At 45.3% G+C, this 23,168-nt stretch overlaps 1 protein-coding gene across 1 annotated transcript in view; it reads left to right on the forward strand.

The window, feature by feature from the left end:
* The first annotated feature begins 1,710 nt into the window (after nucleotides 1-1,710).
* Nucleotides 1,711-23,168, forward strand: part of RXYLT1 (ribitol xylosyltransferase 1) — a 22,664-nt gene continuing 1,206 nt past the window's right edge. The window contains exons 1-6 of the mRNA XM_069974523.1: nucleotides 1,711-2,055; nucleotides 5,607-5,777; nucleotides 10,809-10,911; nucleotides 12,660-12,974; nucleotides 14,284-14,454; nucleotides 22,957-23,168. Coding sequence (XP_069830624.1) covers nucleotides 1,905-2,055; nucleotides 5,607-5,777; nucleotides 10,809-10,911; nucleotides 12,660-12,974; nucleotides 14,284-14,454; nucleotides 22,957-23,168 — 1,123 coding nt within the window. The 5' untranslated portion in view covers nucleotides 1,711-1,904. The remainder of the gene's footprint in view (nucleotides 2,056-5,606; nucleotides 5,778-10,808; nucleotides 10,912-12,659; nucleotides 12,975-14,283; nucleotides 14,455-22,956) is intronic.

Raw genomic sequence — 23,168 nt, forward strand, 5'->3', positions numbered from 1 at the left:
AAAACGCAGCGATACGGTACATGTGAAGCTACCCTTACACTGTTTGCCATGTGGTAAAACTGACATGTTATTTATATAACTTATTTTACTTTTAAAAAATGTCTACTTTTTAAAAAAATTAAATGTGTTTAAAGGAGAACTCCGGGCAAAATTTATTTTCTAATATGTTAATACATAAGCAAAGTTACACAAATTCCTAATGTACACAGATTATAGGAAATGCACATATAGCGGTATTTCCCTCAATTTAGTAGTTCAGGCAGGCTTCTATTTCTTTAAAGAAAATGTGACGTCACGACTCGGGTGTATGTACCTGAAGTGTAAAGATAACTGGCTTTTCCTCTGCTTAAGGGTACAAACACGTATACGCAGCAGATTTGATGGTGCAGATTGGATTCTGTGTTCAGTTATTTAGATCTAAACTGCTGCGTATCGCAGCAGTAAATACGCAGCGTATATGCCGTGTGTGTTTGTACCCTTACCCACAAAATTTAGCTACTTTGCCCCCCCCACCCCCCCCAAAAAAAAAAAAAAAAATTCCCATCCCAGGTAACACAGCAGCCCTGTCCTATGTTTTCGATGCTAGACAGCGCGGCGCATATCCGTACAGTTCCCCCGCTCTTAGCAGCATATAAGAGATGCTGCCCGGGCAAGGAGCAGAAGACTCCGCTACAGGCTTTGCACATCCATGTTAACGATGTTGGCCATACCATCCAACCCTTGCTCTGGTGTTTGGTTGCTACAGGTGGAGCAGTATGTAGTTCTCCGTTGTGGTGTTGGTTTATAGAAATGAGTGAATCACTCATCTAAACAAAGTGAAGTGCTTTGCTTGATCTGTGCTCTGCTCCCTACCACTCCTCCCAGGATGCCAGGAAAAGCTGGATCCAGTCCTGGAAAACCTTTCCCAGGTTGGGATCCAGCTTTTCCACACCACACGGGGTGGAGTGGCAGGGAGCGGAGCAGCTCTGAAAGATCGGTAGCTTGTTTACACCATGTTTGATAAATCTCCCCTATATTGTTTAGGCTACATTCACATCAGCATTTTTCTTTGTTTCTAACGGATCCGTCTATATTAATTAAATGGATGAGCATAAACTGATGAGCCGACTGATGCAAACTGATTGCAAAACGTTCATCTTTTTTTAATGGTCCGTTTGTATTTTGGTTTAAAAAAACTGACTTTTGTCCATCAGTTTGCATCCGTTTGCATCAGTCAGCATCCGTTTTTCTATCCGTTTATTTTTCTTCTTTGGTTTCTTGCTGCTTCTGCGCATGCTCAGTGCAAAAACGGATGAAAAAAAACGGATGTGAACGGAAATACCTTCCGTTTTAGATCCGTCCTCATTGACTACAATGTAAAAAAAAAACGGAAGTGCACTTTCTGTTCGTGATCTGTTTTTTTAAGCGGAAAGAAAAATACTGCAAACACTATTTCTTCTTCCTTTCAAAAAAAAACGGATCTTGAAAGGATTGCATGCAAACTGAGCACAATTAGGGCAAACTGAGCACACTAATATATCATGGGAGTCTATGGGGATTTTAACAGATCCGACAGTTTCCGTTACGGAATGGTGCCGGATGGTCAAACGCTGATGTGAACGTAGCCTTACCACTTAAGAAATAGGGCATGCTGCCTGCTCGGATTCTTTTCAGTGCAGTTTATTACAGATAACTGTTCTCGCGGGTTTTGCACACGGAGCTTGGCTTCATCCCCTGCCCGCGGCTCAACGTTCCCCTCACAGACCTCTACCAAACACCCGCGCCGCCTACAACCGGAAGTCCACCCTGTTTATACCGCAGCGCTTCACGCCGAGCCCCCGGCCCGACCAATCAGCGCGGCCGTCACATGAGTGGGCGGAGTCACTGCAGGCACAGGAGCGGAATATGGCTGCACAGGCAGCAGCATGAGATTCACCCGCAAGAAGTTGTGCTGCTATGTGCTAGTGCTCCTCTACTGCGCCTTCTCCTTCTATGCCGCCTACAGCGTCTTCTTCCGGCCTCCGCAGGTGTCCCGGGTGCACAGAGTGGTGAGCAAAAAGGAGGCGGACAGCAGAGGTAATGGTGTGTCTGCACTGCCGGAAAGCGTCACAGGCAGCAGTAGCAAAACAGTCTCTAGGGTTACCCTGTGTGATAGAAGACTGCTGCACTGAAGGGTAAAGCCCAAGCAGCCTCCTGCTTTCTATGACACGTCGTTTAGTCTCTTCAGCTGTGGTGGTATATAATACACAGCGGTATAAGATGGGGCTGTAATTCATGTACTGAGTCTGTGAGCAGCACTGCAGAGGACGTAGTGGGCTACAGGGCCAGCACAATGACTATGGGGCATCGCTGTGTATTCTGCCAGACCAAGGAAGAAGATGCTATGAACAAAGGAATATAGATTGTGTGTATGTGTGATTATTTATATGTATATATATCTACACACACAGTCTATTTTCATTATTATGAGCACCAGCTTATGTCCAGAACCACTGAGTAACTTAGTGCTTCTTGCAAAAAAAGTGTCAAAAAACGGATTGCAAAAACAGTTTGAACCCAGCCTAATATGTTGTGTGTGTGTGGTGTAGCATTATTACTTGCCATTTTATAACTTGTATATTGCACTAGTCCCTACAATGCACACACATTCACATGGCCATGGTTTTGACATGGAACTGCACTGGTTACCTTGTCACCAAAAGATCTTTTTTGTAAGATGCGCAAAATGTACCTCACCTGTCAATTGTTTTGTGCGGCGGCAGGGTACAATGGCATAGTGTATACAGGTTCCACACATTTTAATGTGATCAATAGCTGTCAGTAAATAACTGCCTTTGCAACCTGCTACAACAGCTGTTGTTGTTGTTGTTGTTGTTGTTGTTGTTACTATAATACAGTGTGTGATTGTGGCCTAAAGGGGGTTTTCAGGCATATAAAAGTATGGCCACTTTCTATCAGAAACAGCACTACTCTTCTCTAAAGTTTGGGTGTGGTATTTCAGCATACAGTAGTTTTATTTAACCCTTTGAGGACCAGGCCCAAAATGACCCAGTGGACCGCGCAAATTTTGATCTTAGTGTTTCCGTTTTTCCCTCCTCCCCTTCTAAGAGCTCCAGCACTTTCAGTTTTTTATCTACAAGGCCATGTAAGGGCTTATTTGTTACAGGAATAGTTGTACTGTGTAATGGCGTCATTCATTTTACCATAACATGTATGATGGAATTCCAAATATATTATTTATGAAGATATAAATTGGTGAAATCGCAAAAAAGAATGCAATATGGTAACGTTTGGGGGGTTCCTGTGTCTACGTAATGCATTATATGGTAAAAGCGACATGATACCATTACTCTATAGGTCAGTACGAACACAACCATATGCAGGTTACACAGATTCTCTAATGTTATATATTTTTTTTAAATGAAATCCTTTTTTTTGGCAATTAATTATAAATAAAATGGGCCTATTGTGACGCTTATAACGGTTTTATTTTTTCACCTACGGGGCTGTATGGGGTGTCATTTTTTCCGCCATGATCTCTAGTTTTTATTAATACCATATTTGTGAAGATCGGACGTTTTGATCACTTTTTATTATTTTTTTTTTTATATATATATAATGTAACATAAAATCGGTAATCCGCGCACTTTTTTCCCTCTTTTCGTGTACGCCGTTTACCGTTCGCAATGACGCTTGTTATATTTTAATAGATCGGACAATTACGCACGCTACGGTATATTATATGTTTATCTATTTATTTATTTTTATATGTTTTATTTATATAATGGGAAAGGGGGGTGATTTCAACTTTTATTGGGGGAGGGGTTTTGGGGTAGTGTGTTAGTGTTTTTAACTTTTTTTTTTTTTTTTACACATTTGAAGTCCCTTTGGGGGACTTTTACATTCACTACTTGGATTTTTACACTGATGAATGCTATGCCATAGGCATAGCATTGATCAGTGTTATCGGCGATCTGCTCATTGAGCCTGCCTGTGCAGGCTCAGTGACCAGAGCGCCGATCGGACCGCACGGAGGCAGGTGAGAGACCTCCGGCGGCCCGTTTTACCGATCGGGACCCCCGCAGTCACACTGCGGGGGTCCCGATCGTAAGTGACAGGGGACTCCCCCTGTCACTTACACTTAAACGCCGCGATCGCTGCAGCGTGTCATCACCGGTGAGGTCCCGGCTGCTGATTGCAGCCGGCCCCCACCTGCTATGAAGCGCGCTCCACTCCGGAGCACGCTTCATAGCGTGAGAAACACCCAGGGCGTACAGTTACGCCCTAGGTCGTCTGGGGACAGACTTCCATGGCGTAACTATACGCCCTGGGTCGTCTAAGGGTTAAGTGAATGGAACAGAATTAAAATACCACACACAATCTGAGGACAGGTGAGGTGCTGTTCTTGCAAGAAAGTTGTCATGTTTTTCTAATCCCGAACAACCCCTTTTAGGCCGGTATGAAAAATATTTATATGTGAAACAAGCCTGCTGGATTTAGTGTTTTTGTTTTTTCATTTACCTCTTTACCAGTTTTCAGAGTTGTTTTGTCAGTAATTCTGTGTTCAGATTGCTACCTCATAGTCTATAACAAATTATTGATAAGTCTGCGTACTCAGCCTGCTTGTTTTGTTTTCACCACAAACATTGGCTGATCGCCAGACATTTTAGCATCTAATGGTGTGTTTACACAGGCAGATTTATCTGACAGATTTTGGAAGCCAAAAGAGGAAAAATCTCATGCTGGGTTTACATGGACCGATTATCTTGCGAATTTACACGATAACGATCAAATTCGAACGATAATCGTACGTGTAAACGCAGCGAACGATCGCACGACGAGCGAGAAGTCATTTATTTTGATCTTTTAACATGTTCATAAATCGTCGTTCGTAGTTCGCAAAAAATTTGCCGATCGTTCCGTGTAAACAGTCATCGCTTGATAGTCCAGCCGCCCGGCCCCCCCGCTCGCAGCCCCCTGCGCCGGCTCGATCGCCCCCGCCGCGGCCATACTTTATCTGCTCCGCGTAGCAGGTCTTCCACATCCCCGGCTCACCTCTTCAGTGCACTGATTGGCTGAAGAGGGGAGCCGGAAATTTCAAACGGCTCCTCTTCAGCCAATCAGTGCTGAAGAGGAGCACTCATTGGCTGAAGAGGAGCCGTTTGAATTTCCGGGCTCATCTCTTCAGCCAATCAATGCGCTGAAGAGGGGAGCCGGGGATTTAAAGACCTGCTACGTGGAGCAGGTAACGCATGCTCGTGGCCGCGGGGGCGATCGGAGGGTGGGGGTGGCGATCGGAGCAGCGGCGGGGGTGGCGCAGGGGGCTGTGGTTGAGCGGGGGGGGGGGGCGGGCTGCAGGCGCGCGGTCGCAAAACGATTTTTCCGTACGATATAACGTACCGTCTACACGCTGATCGTTATAAAAAAAATTGTTACTTCAAAATCGGTAATCGTGCGATCGGGCCAATAATCGCCTCGTGTAAACTTAGCATCAGTCTTTCTTCTATGACCTGTTCCCCGTTTATGGTCTGTGCCTGGCTTTGGCTTCGAAAATCTATCAGATAAATCTGCCTGTGTAAACGCACCATAACACTATCCAACAATCACTTTTGTTTCTTGCTTGACAGGGTCTCACTATTTTGGAAATGAACAATGGAATCCTTGGGAAGATGATGAAAAGGGACGTAAGGGCTCACACTTTCAAAAAGTAGAAAATAACAAGAAAGGCCTATTAAACCAGAAAGCCCATCAAGAACAACCAAAGCTGCAGTTACAGATCTGGGGCAAGGCTGCTATTGGTAAGAGATGTAGAGAGAGCAAAATAATAATCTTTTAGGGGGTTTATCATTTGAGACGTGTCTGTCAAGAACTTGCACCTTAGTTAAAATGAAGTCTCGTGGCTTAATAACTGAGGTGCAAGTCTTTATGCTAAGTCTGGGGATCTGCGATGTCTTGACTGTTGTGGTCTGGGATGGAGTGGCTTTTGTGCAAAAAGTATGACTTTTCATTAAAGTCACAAGTCTGGTGTGAAGGAGGAAAAACCACGAACAGTGTTAAAAAAACAAAACTGACAAATATTCATGTTTCTGATTGATAATGTTAATTGATGAACAGCTACTGTGTGCACATCTGTTAGTTATATACTGGTGTCACCTGTCTACAAAATTATTTGTACAAGACAGGATGTCTTAAAGTGTCACTGTCGTCATAGAGACATGTCAAAAATTTTGATTGGCCCAGGTCCACTCTCTGCTTTGTCAGTGAAAGAGTCAGGACTGCTGCGGCCTGTCAGCTCAGAAACCGGAAGTGAAAGCAAGGAGAAGACCGGGACGGGGTAGAGGTAATGTATAACAGTTTACTCAATCGTTAGCCGTGGACCATGCATCACTACTATCTGTGGCCAATGATTTTAGGTCCGGATGTAAAGACACGATCAGCTGGTTATCATTGTCATCAGCTGGTCTTTGTCTCTATTACATTGAGCGATAATCGGCTGGATCAGCCTGTGTAATGGAAGCCTTACATTAAGAGCCCTACTTATCACATGACACAGCTGGGAGAGGACCACACCTCCCTGATGTCTACTCCTTGGTTGTTCTCACTATCGGTATGGGTCTGAACACTTAGACCCATACCGGTCAATACTTTCCACATTTCTCTGACATGTCAAAAGTTTTTTCAAATGACAGTGACCCTTTAAGCTAGCCATACACCTTTAATAACTCCGTTATCTCTCCCTACCAGCCCCGTCCTGCCCATACACAACAATGGTCATCATGGCTGAGCATTTCTGTATTCTATATGTGGAAGGGTAAGTTGCAGGGAAAGAGCTTTGGCTGCCATCTATTTATGTCTACCAAAACATAGGCGGGTATGGCTGTCAAAAGTCTGAAGTGTATTGGGACCATTAGCTTAGTTTCAAGCCTTTAGTTTTAAGATGGCCAAAATAAAAAATTAGATTTTTCTTAAATATAGATAGTAAAATGGAAAATTAAAAAAAAATCACTCAAAATGTTTAACATAAACTTAATTTTAAACAAATAGTTATTTTGTAATGACACCTTGACTTTAAAATGTGACACTGGGTTAATATTTTGTGGGACAACACGTTTTTTCTTAAACTGTTTCTGTGGAATTGCTGCAAAGTGGGAATGCACCCTCACCATGTGTATACAAATCTTAAAGAGGATGTACCACCAGGTACATCCTTTTTAATCTGAACCCACTGATCGAACGGCGCCGGCACGGAGAAGCTGGTGCCGTGGTCGGTTTATCGTCCCGGTTCCCGTGCACAGCGCCGTTCTATGCACCGGAGCCAGCCGGTGCTCAAGCACTGGAGGTAGGCTGAGCCGCCCCCAGTGGGAGGGAATTCCCTCCCCTGTAAGACGCGGCTCCGTTCATTCCAAGGGAGCCGCGTCATAGAGGGGAGGGAATTCTCTCCCACTGGGGGCGGGCCGGCCTCCAGTGCTCGAGCACCGTCCGGTTCCGGTGCATAGAACGGTGCCGTGCTTGGGAACCAGGCCGCGGTCCGACAAACGGACCTCGGCACCGGCTTCCCCAAGCCGGCGCCGTTCGATCAGTGGGTTCAGATTAAAGAGGATGTACCTGGTGGTACATCCTCTTTAAGGTCACCATACAACAATTGGCCAATCCCACTGACTTTGTCTAATGTTTATAGGAGTCTGGCTGCGGCTTAACACTTCTCTCTTCATTAACCCCTAGACGACCCTGGACGTAGGGTTACGTCATGGAAGTCTGTCCCCAGACGACCCATGACGTAACCTTACGTCATGGGTGTTATTCCCGCTATGAAGCGCGCTCCGGAGCGGAGCGCGCTTCATAGGAGGTGGGGGCCGGCTGCAGTGAGCAGCCGGGACCTCACCGGTAATGACACGCTGCAGCGATCGCGCTGCCGCGTGTCATTAACCCCTTAAATGCCGCGGCGCGACCGCAGCGTTTCAGTGTAAGTGACAGGGGGAGTCCCCTGTCACTTACCGATCGGGACCCCCGCAGTGTGACTGCGGGGGTCCCGATCCTTGAAACGGACTGCTGGAGGTCTCTTACCTGCCTCCATGCGGTCCGATCGGCGATCTGCTACACTGAGCCTGCACAGGCAGGCTGAATGAGCAGAGCGCCGATAACACTGATCAATGCTATGCCTATGGCATAGCATTCATCAGTGTATAAATCAAAGTAATGTATGTACAAGTCCCCCAAAGGGACTTCAAAAGTGTAAAAAAAAAAAAGTTCAAAACACTAACACACTACCCCAAAACCCCTCCCCCAATAAAAGTCTAAATCACCCCCCTTTCCCATTATATAAATAAAACATATAAAAATGAATAAATAGATAAACATATAATATACCATAGCGTGCGTAATTGTCCGATCTATTAAAATATAACAAGCGTCATTGCGACCGGTAAACGGCGTACACGAAAAGAGGGGAAAAAGTGCGCAGATTACCGATTTTATGTTACATTATATATTAAAAAAAATCAATAAAAAGTGATCAAAACGTCCGATCTTCACAAATATGGTATTAATAAAAACTAGAGATCATGGCGGAAAAAATGACACCCCATACAGCCCCATAGGTGAAAAAATAAAACCGTTATAAGCGTCACAATAGGCCCATTTTATTAATATTTAATTGCCAAAAAAAAAGGATTTCATAAAAAAATATATATATATATAACATTAGAGAATCTGTGTAACCTGCATATGGTTGTGTTAGGACTGACCTATAGAATAATAGTGTCATGTCGCTGTTACCATATAGTGCATTACGTAGACACAGGAACCCCCCAAACGTTACCATATTGCATTCTTTTTTTTTATATCTTCATAAATAATATATTTGGAATTCCATCATACATGTTATGGTAAAATGAATGACGCCATTACAAAGTACAACTATTCCTGTAAAAAACAAGCACTTACATGGCTTGTAGATTGAAAACTGAGAGTGCTAGAGCTCTTAGAAGGGGAGGAGGGAAAAACGAAAGCACTAAGATCAAAATTTGCGCGGTCCACTGGGTCATTTTGGGCCTGGTCCTCAAAGGGTTAAGATTACATGAACGCTCAACAGAGCCAAATGTTCATGTACATAGGAAACAAGAGAATTAGCTGTTGGCCGACAGCTATTAGATGTGTATTGGCTCCTTTAGGCACTTCCTAAATACTCTAACATGTGCAGTTATGGCCAAAAGTTTTGAGAATGACACAAATATTATATTTTCACATGATCTGCTGCCCTCTGGCTTTTATGTGTGTTTGTCAGATGTTTTTATCACATACAGAAATATAATTGCAATCATATTATGAATAACAAAAGCTTATATTGACATTTAGAATGAGTTAATGCAGCAAGTCAATATTTGCAGTGTTGACCCTTCTTCTTCATGACCTCTGCAATTCTCCCTGGCATGCTGTCAATCAACTTCTGGACCAAATTCTAACTGATAGCAGTCCATTCTTGCACAATCAATGCTTGCATTTTGTCAGAATTTGTTGGTTTCTGTTTGTCCACCCGTCTCTTGATGATTGACCACAAGATCTGAGGAGTTTCTATGGACCCAAAATCTCTGTTTTGTTCTTTGAGCCATTTAGTTATCACCTTTTGCTTTATGGCAAGGTGCTCCGTCATGCTGGAAAAGGCATTGTTGATCGCCAAACTGCTCTTGGACGGTAGGGAGAAGTTGCTCTTGGAGGACATTCTCGTACCATTTTTTATTCATGGCTGTGTTTTTAGGCAAGACTGTGAGAGAGCCGATTCCCTTGGCTGAGAAGCAACCCCACACATGAATGGTTTCAGGATGCTTTACAGTTGGCATGAGACAAGACTGGTGGTAGCGCTCACCTCGTCTTCTCAGAATAAGCTGTTTTTCAGATGTCCCAAACAATGGGGAAGGGGATTCATCAGAGAAAATGAATTTACCCCAGTCCTCAGCAATCCACTCCCTGTACCTTTTGCAGAATATCAGTCTGTCCCTAATGTTTTTTCTGGAGAAAAGTGGCTTTTTTTGCTGCCCTCCTTGAGACCAGGCCTTGCTCCAAGAGTCTCCGCCTCACAGTGCGTGCAGATGCACTCACACCTGCCTGCTGCCATTCCTGAGCAAGCTCTGCACTGCTTGTAGCCCGATCCCGCAGCTGAAACACTTTTAAGAGACGGTCCTGGCGCTTGCTGGTCTTTCTTGGGGGCCCTGGAGCCTTTTTGGCAACAATGGAACCTCTCTCCTTGAAGTTCTTAATGATGCGATAGATTGTTGACTGAGGTGCAATCTTTCTAGCTGCGATACTCTTTCCTGTTAGGCCATTTTTGTACAGTGCAATGATGAATGCACGTGTTTCTTTAGAGATAACCATGGTTAACAGAAGTGAAACAATGATGCCAAGCACCAGCCTCCTTTTAAGGTGTCCAGTGGTGTCATTCCTACTTAATCATGACAGATTGATCTCCAGCCCTGTCCTCATCAACACCCACACCTGTGTTAATGGAGCAATCACTGAAACGATGTTAGCTGGTGCTTTTAAGGCAGGGCTGCAATGATGTTGAAATGTGTTTTGGGGGATAAAGGTCATTTTCTAGGCAAATATTGATTTTGCAAGTAATTGTTGTTAAGCTGATCACTCTTTATAACATTCTGGAGTATATGCAAATTGCCGTTTTTAAAACTGAAGCAGTAGACTTTGTAAAAATTAATATTTGTATAATTCTCAAAACTTTGACTGTACTTGTGAAACTGTGCCCCCACTTTGTTGCATAGCCAAAGAAATGCCAAATGAAGAATTCCTCTATAATTTTATTTTGTTTATATTTTCCCTAGGGCATTTCTTGTGGCAGCATATATTGGAAGGACCACTTGAACCTGCTGATGATACTGCTCATTGGAGGGAGGGCAAGCTTCAAATTGGAACAACTGACATCAGGTATGATCCTCTGATACCTCTTGGCAACAAAATGTATCTATAATAGTGCCCTATTTAAATTGTGCCCTGAACACAGCCATCTCCTTCAATCCTAGAGGCAGTGAATGGAGCAATAGTGTGCATGTGTGACTGCTGCTCTGTTCAAATGGGGAATTCAGGATTAGTGGGGATTCCAGCAGTCCAACCTCCAGCCAACGTACATTTGTCATTTATCATGTAAATAGTTGATAATTATTGTTTGTATACACCCCCCCCCCCCCCCCCTATTATAAAAAAAACAAAAAAACACAGATTTTATTATGCTAACAATACACTCACATAGGGCAAACTAAGAGATGACAAACAATATATAAAGGGGTTGTCCAGGATCAGAAAAATATTGCTGCTTTTTTTTCAGACATGGCACCACTCTTGTCCTTAATTTTGGTGTGGTTTTCCAGGGGTGGTGCTCTTTTTGCAAGAAAGTAGCTGTCTTTTTCTAATCATAGAAAAACCCTCTCCCTGAAGCAGACTTTATGATAAGATCAGGGATCAGACTGCACAGAAGTAAGTATTAGACCTCCCGCACTCGGGGAAAACATTCAAGACCCCTCAGTCACACTGCGGAGGTCCCGACCGGACAGTGACCGGAGCTCAACTCCTGTCACTGCCACTTAAACACCCTGATCGGCAGTGTTAAACGGGTTAATGAGAAGCAGCAGCAGGATCGCTACTGCTCATCATGGACGTTGAGGACCAGTCCTCACCCTTTATGGAGCGAGCTCAGCTCCTAAGCTCACTTCATAGAGCCCGTGGACTTAATGGCATAGTGGTACATCATGGGTCCTTAAAGTGTACCTATCATTTAAACAAACTTTTTACATGTAATAGCAACATGTCAAATGTTTGTACCGATGGGGGTCTGGGTTCTAAAACCCCTGCTTTGCAGCGCATGCTCTGCCCCGCATCTCCGCTCTTACTGGTAAAGTATCAGTGGACAAAATCATAATGGGAGTCTATGGAACATCCGGTAATTGTGTCTAGCAGAAGTTCCATAGATTCCCATTATAATTCCATCTACTGCTATTTTAGCATAGCACACCTGCTACTTCATTCTTGGGATTGGTGGGGTCTTGGCTCCTGCACCATCACGAATACAAACTTCTGACATGTGGCGATGAGATGTCAGAAGTTTAAAGCGGCACTATTAGAGGCTTCTTCCCAGAGAACCTGCTGATATGCCGTATTAGCAAAGGACCTCATTAGTAGATTACTGTGAATTACATCCCTCTTCTCCCCCGCGTTGTTTCTTAAATCACTAATTGCCCGAGCACCACCGCGCCCCCTCCCGTCCTGCCCACTATGCATATTTATATATGCATAGTGGGCTTTATGTACAGCGGCTGCGCAGGGAAGCTGTCCTGTCGGAGACGAGATTCCTCAGGCCCGCCGCTGATCCTCCCAGAGGTCACTCAAGCTTTAAGTATAAGTCTGTTTTTGTGTATGTGTGTGATTGAAGTGATGTGTTTTTTTGCAAATTGTATAAATGAGTGAATGGTAGTGTGTGCCTGTTGAGAGTGTGTGGATGATGGGAGTGAGCATTGTGTGGACCCATCATCTGCACCATGCACACTCCCATCATCTTCTCCTTTTTTAAATGTTGATTTCTCATTTAGAAAGTGATTGCATTAGGATTTTGCTTTGAAACCTTAGTTTAAGAACTACTCGGTTTACATTTTTGTTTCATTTTTTTTTTTTTTTTTTTCTAGCTTCATTACTGGCCCTGCAGTTGTTCCAGGTTACTTCTCAGTGGAAGCCCAGAATGTAGTTCTCATTCTCAATGGCAGAGAAGAAGGAAAGATTTCTTTTGCCACTCAATGGCTCCACTACACACAAACTCTGATAGAAAACCATAAACTCCGACATGTAGCTGTTGTGCTCCTTGGGAGTGAACACTGCCATAATAACTGGATCCTTCCTTATTTGAAGAGGAATGGAGGGTTTGTGGAGGTCCTCTACCTTGTCTATGACAGTACTTGGATTAATGACTCTGATGTTTACCAGTGGCCCCTAGGAGTGGCCACGTAAGTGTTTTTTCTTTTACTTTTTATGACATCTTACATTAGAATAGATGGACACATGAATATCATGAAAGGTTTTTTGTTTGTTTTAAATTTTATGGTAGAAATACACAATAGCTAAATGTTTTCTTTGTGAAATTAGTGAAAACATTAAAAATGTTGTGAATTTTAACCCCGTCCCGAATAGGAATGTACCGGCATGTCCTGCTGCGGGTGGGGAGGTTCAGAGAGCATTAGCTGCATGTAAAATATAATAGTACAGGGTGACTATTTAAACCAGGCATGTCAAGCTCTGGCCCACATTGTTTTTGGTATGTAGAGGAAATAAACTGTTTTCCAAGAGCTGGCCCGCTGATAGGACAGCGCAGCTAATTATAATATAGACTGTCTATCTGGACAGCCTATATGATATTTTGCAGGATGCACCCAGCACAGCAGTGTTTGACGTCACCAATCTGCCTGTGCCAGAATGCGGCTGGGTGCATCCTGCAGGGGCCAGGAAAGAAAAGTCCAGCTTATTAACCTATAGGGGAGAAGAAAACCACCATGTGGGGCAGTTATGGGGGAAGCAGTTTCTATGTATTACTATTGGGGTACTAAACCACTGTTTGGGGCACTATTGAGGGGGCCAAATATTGTTTTACCTACTAAGTAGGGAAAATAATGGGGTTACTACTGTGTGTGGGGCAGCTACTTCATAAGGCAGTATTAAGGGGTACTATGAAGAGTGCTAATACTACATAGGCTACAGAAGGAAGCATTTTTACCATTTTGGGCAGTATGGATGGGGAGCTTGTATAGGTGAGTAGTTTGTTTTATAAAAGTGCAGCGAACTATAGATATGACATGGGGGGCAAGTTTTGTCGACAACCCGGAGTAAAGTTAATCTGCCACTGACGTCATCATCACTGTTGTACATACCCTCCACAATGCTGCCTACCATAGAGGAGTCAGCATACTAGAATGCAACCCAGCCATCCCCATAAAACACTGGTACACACAGCAGGGGTGGTACATGTGGCAGTGACGTGGGCGCTTTGCTGACAGTGCCAGGAATTCCGCACATAGCTCTGACCATGCCAGGAATGCTGCACTCTTCAATAAATATTAAGGTTGGCCCATGACTTAGTCCAATTTTTTTATTTTGGCCCACTGTATATTTAAATTTGGCACCTGATTTGAATAATGGCCATCCTTGTTAGTCCAACAGTGATACCACTTTAGAATTTATTTTTTTTCCTCAGTCATTTTAAGTGCTTTCACTCCCATATAGTCTTTAAAGCGCTAATTATATTTTACGGTAACATTTCAGGTATAGGAACTTTCCGGTCATTGATCCAAGTTGGCCTCTGGTTCATGATTCACGGCCATACTTGTGCAACTTTCTAGGTACAGTGTATGGCAACTCATCTAGAGAGATTCTTATGGAGATTATAAGGAAGGAAGGTCTTGACCAGCTCTGTTGGATCTCACCCAGAAATGAGTAAGTATTGTTAATCTCTGTAAGTGGAATACGGGTACTGTGAATAGGGGACAAGTTATTTTATCTTGGAATACCTCTTTTAAGAATACATAAAATTTTTTCTTTTAAGAACCGTTTCAAGAGAGAGACATCCATATAATAATAATAATAATAATAATATTTTGTGTGATAGAAATATGAATTATGAAAAATGTGTCTGTTAGCATTCCAACTTCATTTATGTTTCCATGTGAGGGCTTTGTGTTTGGTTTTGTCTTTTCTATGGAACGAGTTCTGTTTTTTATTGATACCATTTTGAGGTACATAGTGTAAAAAATGTAGAGAATGTATAAAAGCTAACAGACAATATATTAGACCATGCATCTGGCCTATATCTGTGGCAATTCTTGTTTTTTGTTTTTTTTACATCCATGATAACAATCTGCACCCTGAACGCAGTGTTAGTGGTAGAATGGTTTGAGCCCCCATCTGTCCCTCTCTTTAGTAACTATTAACAGAGGCATTTTTGGATTTAAACCAAGGGTGGGGAACCTTTTCCATGTCGAGGGCCGGTCGGGCATTAATAAAATCATTCGAGGGCCGCATACCGTGTGCGGCAGTTAGTAGCGTGGGCTTGCAGCACCCAGGGCAAGGCAAAGTATTGTTCCCCTAGTTCCCCTGCTATTGTAGTTAACCCCCAGTGATTCCCCTGCTATTGTAGTTAACCCCCCAGTGATGCCCCTTGTAGTCTAGTTAACCCCCAAGTCATGTCCCTGGTAGCCTAGTTAACCCCCCCAGTGATGCCTCTGGTAGGCCTAGTTAACCCCCATCAGTCATGTCCCTGGTAGCCTAGTTAACCCCCATCAGGCATGTCCCTGGTGGCCTAGTTAACCCCCATCAGGCATGTCCCTGGTGGCCTAGTTAACCCCCATCAGTCATGTCCCTGGTGGCTTAGTTAACCCCCATCAGTCATGTCCCTGGTGGCCTAGTTAACCCCCATCAGTCATGTCCCAGGTGGCCTAGTTAACTCCCATCAGTCATGTCCCAGGTGGCCTAGTTAACTCCCATCAGTCATGTCCCAGGTGGCCTAGTTAACCCCCATCAGGCATGTCCCTGGTGGCCTAGTTAACCCCCATCAGGCATGTCCCTGGTGGCCTAGTTAACCCCCATCAGGCATGTCCCTGGTGGCCTAGTTAACCCCCATCAGGCATGTCCCTGGTGGCCTAGTTAACCCCCATCAGGCATGTCCCTGGTGGCCTAGTTAACCCCCATCAGGCATGTCCCTGGTGGCCTAGTTAACCCCCATCAGGCATGTCCCTGGTGGCCTAGTTAACCCCCAAATAAAAAAAATAAACATCCCACTCACCTTACCTCCGCTCCCACGCTGCCCATGTCCTCTTCTGTCCCAGGTCCTCTGTGCCGGTTTTCTCCTGCAGGTGGCGCGCGATGAAATGACGTCATCGCGCGCGGCCGCAGGAGACTGAAGACACGCGCCGCTCTGCTGGGGAAGAAGTCGGCATAGACAGCATCCTCCTGTGTCCGGCAGCTGTCACAGACACCGGAGGATGCTGTGTATGCCGGCTCCTTCCTCCTCCAGAGCGGCGCGCATCACAGGGGAGCTGCGGGCCGCATCGGGAGGTCTCAGGGGCCGGATGCGGCCAGCGGGCCGGAGGTTCCCCACCCCTGATTTAAACCAAGGTTTGTCCGATTTTGACTGTAACAGCATGGCTTTAATTCGCCAAAGGGGCTTAACTGTTGACTGCAGTACATTTATTATGTACAGTGGTGCCTTGTATTACGAGCATAATTCTTTCTGGGACCATGCTTGTAATCCAAATCACTTCTTAACCAAACCAAATTTTCCTATAAGGAATAATTGAAATGCAGATAAATGTATCCATACCCCAAAAATGATTTTTTTATTCTGAATAACAGGTAAAACAAACATTTAGAAAGCTGAAAATGTAATATTATATGTCAATGTACAGTATAGCCAAGCAGCATGTGGTATATAATGTATAGTAAGTGCATAAGAATGAAAATAACAGCAGCAGTTGGTAGAATGGAGCTGCAGATCCCCAAAATGCAGTAGGATAGTACAACAGGCTATGATAGAGAAGCAGGTCTGCTGTCAGAGGTCTGTGTGGTCACATGATCACAATAAGGAAGGGGTATGTGTTCAACATGGACCAATCAGGAGGTGAGAATCACAGCTGTGCAGGATGACAGTGACAGAAACTTTTCTATACAGCAGTGTGAATGGCTGAGTGTAAGTGCAGGTGGGGTCAGAGTACAGTGCTGTACACCACGCTATGCAGACCATGCCCCTCCCCCATTCCCCCTCCCACCCAGTACAGGGAGCTCTTAAACCAATGCAATGCTCTTAAAGTGACTCTGTACCCACAATCTGCCCACTCCAAACAGCTTGTACCTTTAGATAGCTGCTTTTAATCCAAGATCTGTCCTGGGGTCCGTTCGGCAGGTCATGTAGTTTTTGTCTTAAAAAAAAAAAAAATGTTAAACTTGCAGCCCTGTGTCAAACTGCCGTGGCCTAGAGTATATGTGCCCTAGGTATAAGCACGAAAGTACTCTCCAGCTCGCTTGATTACTTTTAAACCTTTATTGTATAATGTTTAAAAGGCCGACGCGTTTCGGGCTCTCTTGCCCTTATTCATGGCTCTCTGTCAGGAGGTCCCGAGACGACCCATGAATTAAGAAGTCGTCACCCAAAATATAAGGGGGGACTATTCCCTGTCCATGCCCTACAATGATAAAGGAGAAAGGTGAGCAGAGTGGCGTCAGTAGCCCCGCCACAAGACTTGTGGCGGGGCTACTGACGCCACTCTGCTCACCTTTCTCCTTTATCATTGTAGGGCATGGACAGGGAATAGTCCCCCCTTATATTTTGGGTGACGACTTCTTAATTCATGGGTCGTCTCGGGACCTCCTGACAGAGAGCCATGAATAAGGGCAAGAGAGCCCGAAACGCGTCGGCCTTTTAAACATTATACAATAAAGGTTTAAAAGTAATCAAGCGAGCTGGAGAGTACTTTCGTGCTTATACCTTGTTGGATGCCCTTGGGTCCGGGGGTTTTTTCTCGCGTGCTCGTGGAGAGGCATACAGCCATAATAAGAACACCACATTCCATCTAAAGGGACTTTTTTGTTGTGAGTGCTGACCACTCTTCGTTTTTTATATGTGCCCTAACCTTGCACCACCCCTCCATCCCTCCTCCCCACCCTCTTCATCATTAGGAATGCCACTAGCAGAATTTTTCCTATTCCTCTGGATTCTCTCTATTTCCTATTCACTGCACAGGTGCCTCAACGATCCAGCCCATGTGCAGTATTCACACAGGTGATGAATAGGAGAATACCTGCCTGAAGCATTCCTAATGATGGAGACGGCGGGGAGAAGGTACAGAAAGGTTGTGCAAGCCTAATGCACAGACACTGTAGGCCACAGCAGTTTAACACAGGGCTGCAAGTTTAAAAGTTGTTTTTTAGGACACTAACTGCATGACCTGCCGAACGGACCCCAGGACAGATCTTGGATTTAAAGCAGCTATCCAAAGTTACAAACGGTTTGGGGGGACAGATTGTGGGTACAGAGTCTCTTTAAACCATGTTACAATTTTAACCCCTTAGCGTCCCATGACGTACCTGGTACGTCATGGTGGCGCAGGGGGGGGTTCAGAGGGGGGTCCCGCTGGGACCCCGCTCTGAACGGCAATGCTCCCGGCTGCAATCTGCAGCCGGGCGGTGCCTCTATTAGCCGGCGCGGGTCCCGTTGCTGCTGCTCCGGTCTTCTGGCTGGGCCGGCACTCAGCTTCGCAATGACGCTGATTCCGGCTCAGCAATAGATTGCTGTGGCCTGCAGCAGGCCACAGCAATCTATCACCGAGTACAATGATCTTTGCTGTGTATATACACAGCATTGATCTCTATGAGAGATCAGTGCTGTGTATATACAAGTTCCCCAGGGGGGCTTCAAGTTACAGTAAAAATAAAAGTAAAGTGTTTTTATTTATAAAAAAATCCCCTCCCCTAATAAAAGTCCAAATCACCCCCCTTTTCCCATTTTATAAATATAAATAAATAAACAAACATGTTTGGTATCGCCGCATACGTAATTGCCCGAACTATTAATTAATCACATTCCTGATCTCGCACGGTAAACGGCGTAAGCACAAAAAAATCCAAAGTGCAAAATTGCACATTTTTCGTCGCATCAAATCCAGAAAAAATGTAATAAAAAGTGATCAAAAAGTCGCGTATGCGCAATCAAGGTACTGATAGAAAGTAAACATCATGGCGTAAAAAATGAAACCTCACGCAGCTCCATAGACCAAAGGATAAAAGCGCTATAAGCATGGAAATGGAGCGATTTTAAGGAACGTATATTTTTTTAATGGTTTGAATTTTTTACAGGTCATCAGCTAAAAGAAAAGTTATACTTGTTATATATCGTTTTAATCGTAACAACTTGCGTAACATGCGTAACATATCAGTTTTACCTCAGGGTCTACGGCGTAGAAACAAATACCCTCCAAATAAAAGAAATGCGTTTTGTTTTTTTTTTCAATTTCACCCCACTTTGAATTTTTTCCTGGTTCCGCAGTGCACTTTATGCAAAAATTCAGCCTGTCATTGCAAAGTACAATTGGTGTCGCAAATAATAAGGGCTCATGTGGGTCTCTAGGTGAAAAAAATGCAAGTGCTTTGGCCTTTTAAACATAAAGTGGAAAAAGCAAAAGCGCAAAAACGAAAATTGGCATTGACCTTAACCCTTAGGGGACACAGCCAGTTTTCATTTTTGCGTTTTCGTTTTTCCCTCCTCGTGTATATAAGGCCATAGCGCCTGCATTTTTCCACCTAGAGACCCAAATGAGCCCTTATTTTTTGCGCAACTAATTGTACTTTGCTAAGGCAGATGTAATTTTTGCCTAAAATGTGCCGGGAAACCAGAAAAAAATTATATGTGTGGTGAAATTGAAAAAAAAAACGCATTTCTTTTATTTGGGGGAAATGTGTTTTTACGCCATTCGCCCTGGGGTAAAACTGACTTGTTATGCATGTTCCTCAAGTCGTTACGATTAAAACGATATATAACATGTATAACTTATATTGTATCTGATGGCCTGTATAAAATTCAAACCGTTGTTAACCAATATACGTTCCTTAAAATCGCTCCATTCCCGGGCTTATAGCGCTTTTATCCTTTGGTCTATGGGTCTGTGTGAGGTGTCATTTTTTGCGCCATGATGTGATCTTTCTATCGGTACCTTGATTGCGCATATATGACTTTTTGATCGCTTTTTATTACAATTATTCTGGATTTGATGCGACCAAAAATGCGCAATTTTGCACTTTGGGATTTTTTTGCGCTGACGCCGTTTACCGTGTGAGATCAGGAATGTGATTAATTAATAGTTCGGGCGATTACGCGCGCGGCGATACCAAACATGTTTGTTTATTAATTAATTTATTTATTTTTATTTATAAAATGGGGAAAGGGGGGTGATTCAGACTTTTATTAGGGGAGGGGATTTTGTGTTATTAAAAATACTTTTTTCTTTTACTTTAGACATATACTAGAAGCCCCCCTGGGGGGCTTCTAGTATATGCACTCTGATCTCTCATAGAGATCCATGCAGTATAGTTATACTGCATGAATCCATGAGATCGGTGTTCTATTGCTTTTGGCTGCTGCAGCCAAAAGCAATAGAATGCCGAGCCGGGATCAGCGCCATTACGGAGCAGACCCCGGCCCGGTATGGATGCAGGGATCGCCCCCCCGCAATCGCGCCGCAGGGGGGCGATCCCCCCACTAGACCACCAGGGATGTATAACCGCAAGTATTTAGAAGCAGCTGTCAACTTTGACAGCTGCTTCTAAGTACTTAATTAGCGGGCACGGCGATCGGACCGTGCCCGCTAATAGCCGCGAGCCCGGGCTACACGCGGCACCCGGGATCGCGGCAGTTCAGAGGGGGGTCGCCGCGCGACCCCCCTCTGAACTCCCATAGCGGCACGAGGACGTTAAATAACGTCCTGGTGCAGCTATGGGTTAAAGCGTAACTGTCACGTTTTTTTTTTATTGCAGAAATCAGTAGTGTACGCTATTTTAAGAAACTCTGTAATAGGTTTCATCAGCCAAAAAAGCCTCCTTCTGTACTCAAGAAGCAATCTTCCAGCCTCCCCCCCTGACTTCTTATCTGTGCATTATCAGGCAAACATGTCTTCATTACAGAGAAGCCAGTGAAGACGGGTTCTGCTCTCTCCATTGTAAGCCTATGAAGGGGGGAGGGGCCGAGGAAGATGAGTGAGCAGGAAGAGGTGACATGAAGGTCAGCTGTTTGTAGACTCTCTGGGCACCTAATACGCTGGATTCAGGTGTCAGAAAGGTCAGTGCTTACCTATGAACTTACTGAGAGAAGATTGCAGGGTGTTGTGCTTTGCAGAAATCCTCCGTGCTCAGTCACTCCTAACAGCCCCTCCCCTCTCCATAGCCACATAATGGAGACAGAAATCCTGCTTCATTTGATGTGAGGGGGGAGGCTGGGAGATTGCTTTTTCAGTACAGAAGGAAACTCTTTTAGTACATAAAACCTATTACAAAGTTTCTTAAAATCGCTTGTACTGTTGATATTTAATGTTTTCAGAAAAATGACCCTGAAATGACAGTTACGCTTTAAGGCAGGGGTGGGGAACCTCCGGCCCGCGGGCCGCATCCGGCCCCTGACACCTCCGGATGTGGCCCGCGGCTCCCCTGTGACATGCGCCGCTCTGGAGGAGAAGGAGCCGACACACACACGGCATCCTCCTGTGTCTGTGACAGCTGCCAGGAGGATGCTGTGAGTGCCGGCTCCTTCCCCTCAGAGCGGTGTACATCTTCTGACTCCTGCGCTCCTGTGACGTGCGCCGCGCTGGTGAGGCAGGAGCTGGCACAGACACAGGAAGATGTGTTGTATGCCGGCTCCTGCCTCACCAGCGCGGCGCACGTCTTCTGACTCCTGCGGGACGCGCGATGACGTCATTTCATCGCGCGACGCCTGCAGGAGAAGACCGGCACAGAAGAGAGGAGGGAGAAGAGGACCTGGACAGCGTGGGAGCGGAGGAAAGGTAAGTGGGATGTTTATTTTTTTCATTTGGGGCAGACACTGGGGGTTAACTAGGCCACCAGGGACATGACTGGGGGGGGGGTGTTAACTAGGCCACCAGGGACATGTCTGGGGGGGTTAACTAGGCCACCAGGGACATGACTGAGGAGTTAACTAGGCTACCAGGGACATGACTGGGGGGTTAACTAGGCTACCAGGGACATGTCTGGGGGGGTTAACTAGGCCACCAGGGACATGACTGAGGAGTTAACTAGGCTACCAGGGACATGACTGGGGGGTTAACTAGGCTACCAGGGACATGACTGGGGGGTTAACTAGGCCACCAGGGACATGACTGGGGGGGGTTAACTAGGCCACCAGGGACATGACTGAGGAGTTAACTAGGCCACCAGGGACATGACTGGGGGGGGTGAACTAGGCCACCAGGGACATGACTGGGGGGGGTGAACTAGGCCACCAGGGACATGACTGGGGGGGGTGAACTAGGCCACCAGGGACATGACTGGGGGGGGTGAACTAGGCCACCAGGGACATGACTGGGGGGGGTGAACTAGGCCACCAGGGACATGACTGGGGGGGGTGAACTAGGCCACCAGGGACATGACTGGGGGGGGTGAACTAGGCCACCAGGGACATGACTGGGGGGGGTGAACTAGGCCACCAGGGACATGACTGGGGGGGGTGAACTAGGCCACCAGGGACATGACTGGGGGGGGTGAACTAGGCCACCAGGGACATGACTGGGGGGGGTGAACTAGGCCACCAGGGACATGACTGGGGGGGGTGAACTAGGCCACCAGGGACATGACTGGGGGGGGTGAACTAGGCCACCAGGGACATGACTGGGGGGGGTGAACTAGGCCACCAGGGACATGACTGGGGGGGGTGAACTAGGCCACCAGGGACATGACTGGGGGGGGTGAACTAGGCCACCAGGGACATGACTGGGGGGGGTGAACTAGGCCACCAGGGACATCACTAAGGATTCAAATCAGGTACAAGGGGCATCACAGAGGGTTAACTACAATAGCAGGGGCATTAGGGGAACAATACTTTGCCTTGTTCGGGTGCTGCAAACCCCCGCTACTAACTGCCGCGCACGGTATAACATTGAGTGCGGCCCTCGAATGATTTTATTAAGGCCCGACCGGCCCTCGACATGGAAAAGGTTCCCCACCCCTGCTTTAAGGAGTTAAAAAGTGGTGAGCTCTTCTTGCTAAATGCTCTCAATCCAAGTTACTCCTAAATAAAGGTTCCACTGTACCTCTATATAATAGTGCCTGTAGGTAAAACAAGCCAATATCAATCTATTTTTTTTAGTTTAGTATATTTTTTATTACAGCACTTGGTAATATAGAAACATAAATGTGAGAAAGTAAAGTGTAACTATGTTCCTACAGGTGGCAGCCACAAGAGACTAATGAAAGCTACAAGAGCTATCATGATGCCCTGTTACAGAGCGATCTAACACTAAGTCCAGTGGGAGTAAACACAGAGTGCTACAGAATTTATGAGGCCTGTTCCTATGGCTCTGTGCCTGTGGTAGAAGATGTGATGACACAGGGAAATTGCGGAAACTCATCTGTTCACAGCAATGCTCCTTTGCAGCTAC

The sequence above is a fragment of the Dendropsophus ebraccatus genome, chromosome 1, assembly GCF_027789765.1.
Source record: "Dendropsophus ebraccatus isolate aDenEbr1 chromosome 1, aDenEbr1.pat, whole genome shotgun sequence".
NCBI classification, from domain to species: domain Eukaryota; kingdom Metazoa; phylum Chordata; class Amphibia; order Anura; family Hylidae; genus Dendropsophus; species Dendropsophus ebraccatus.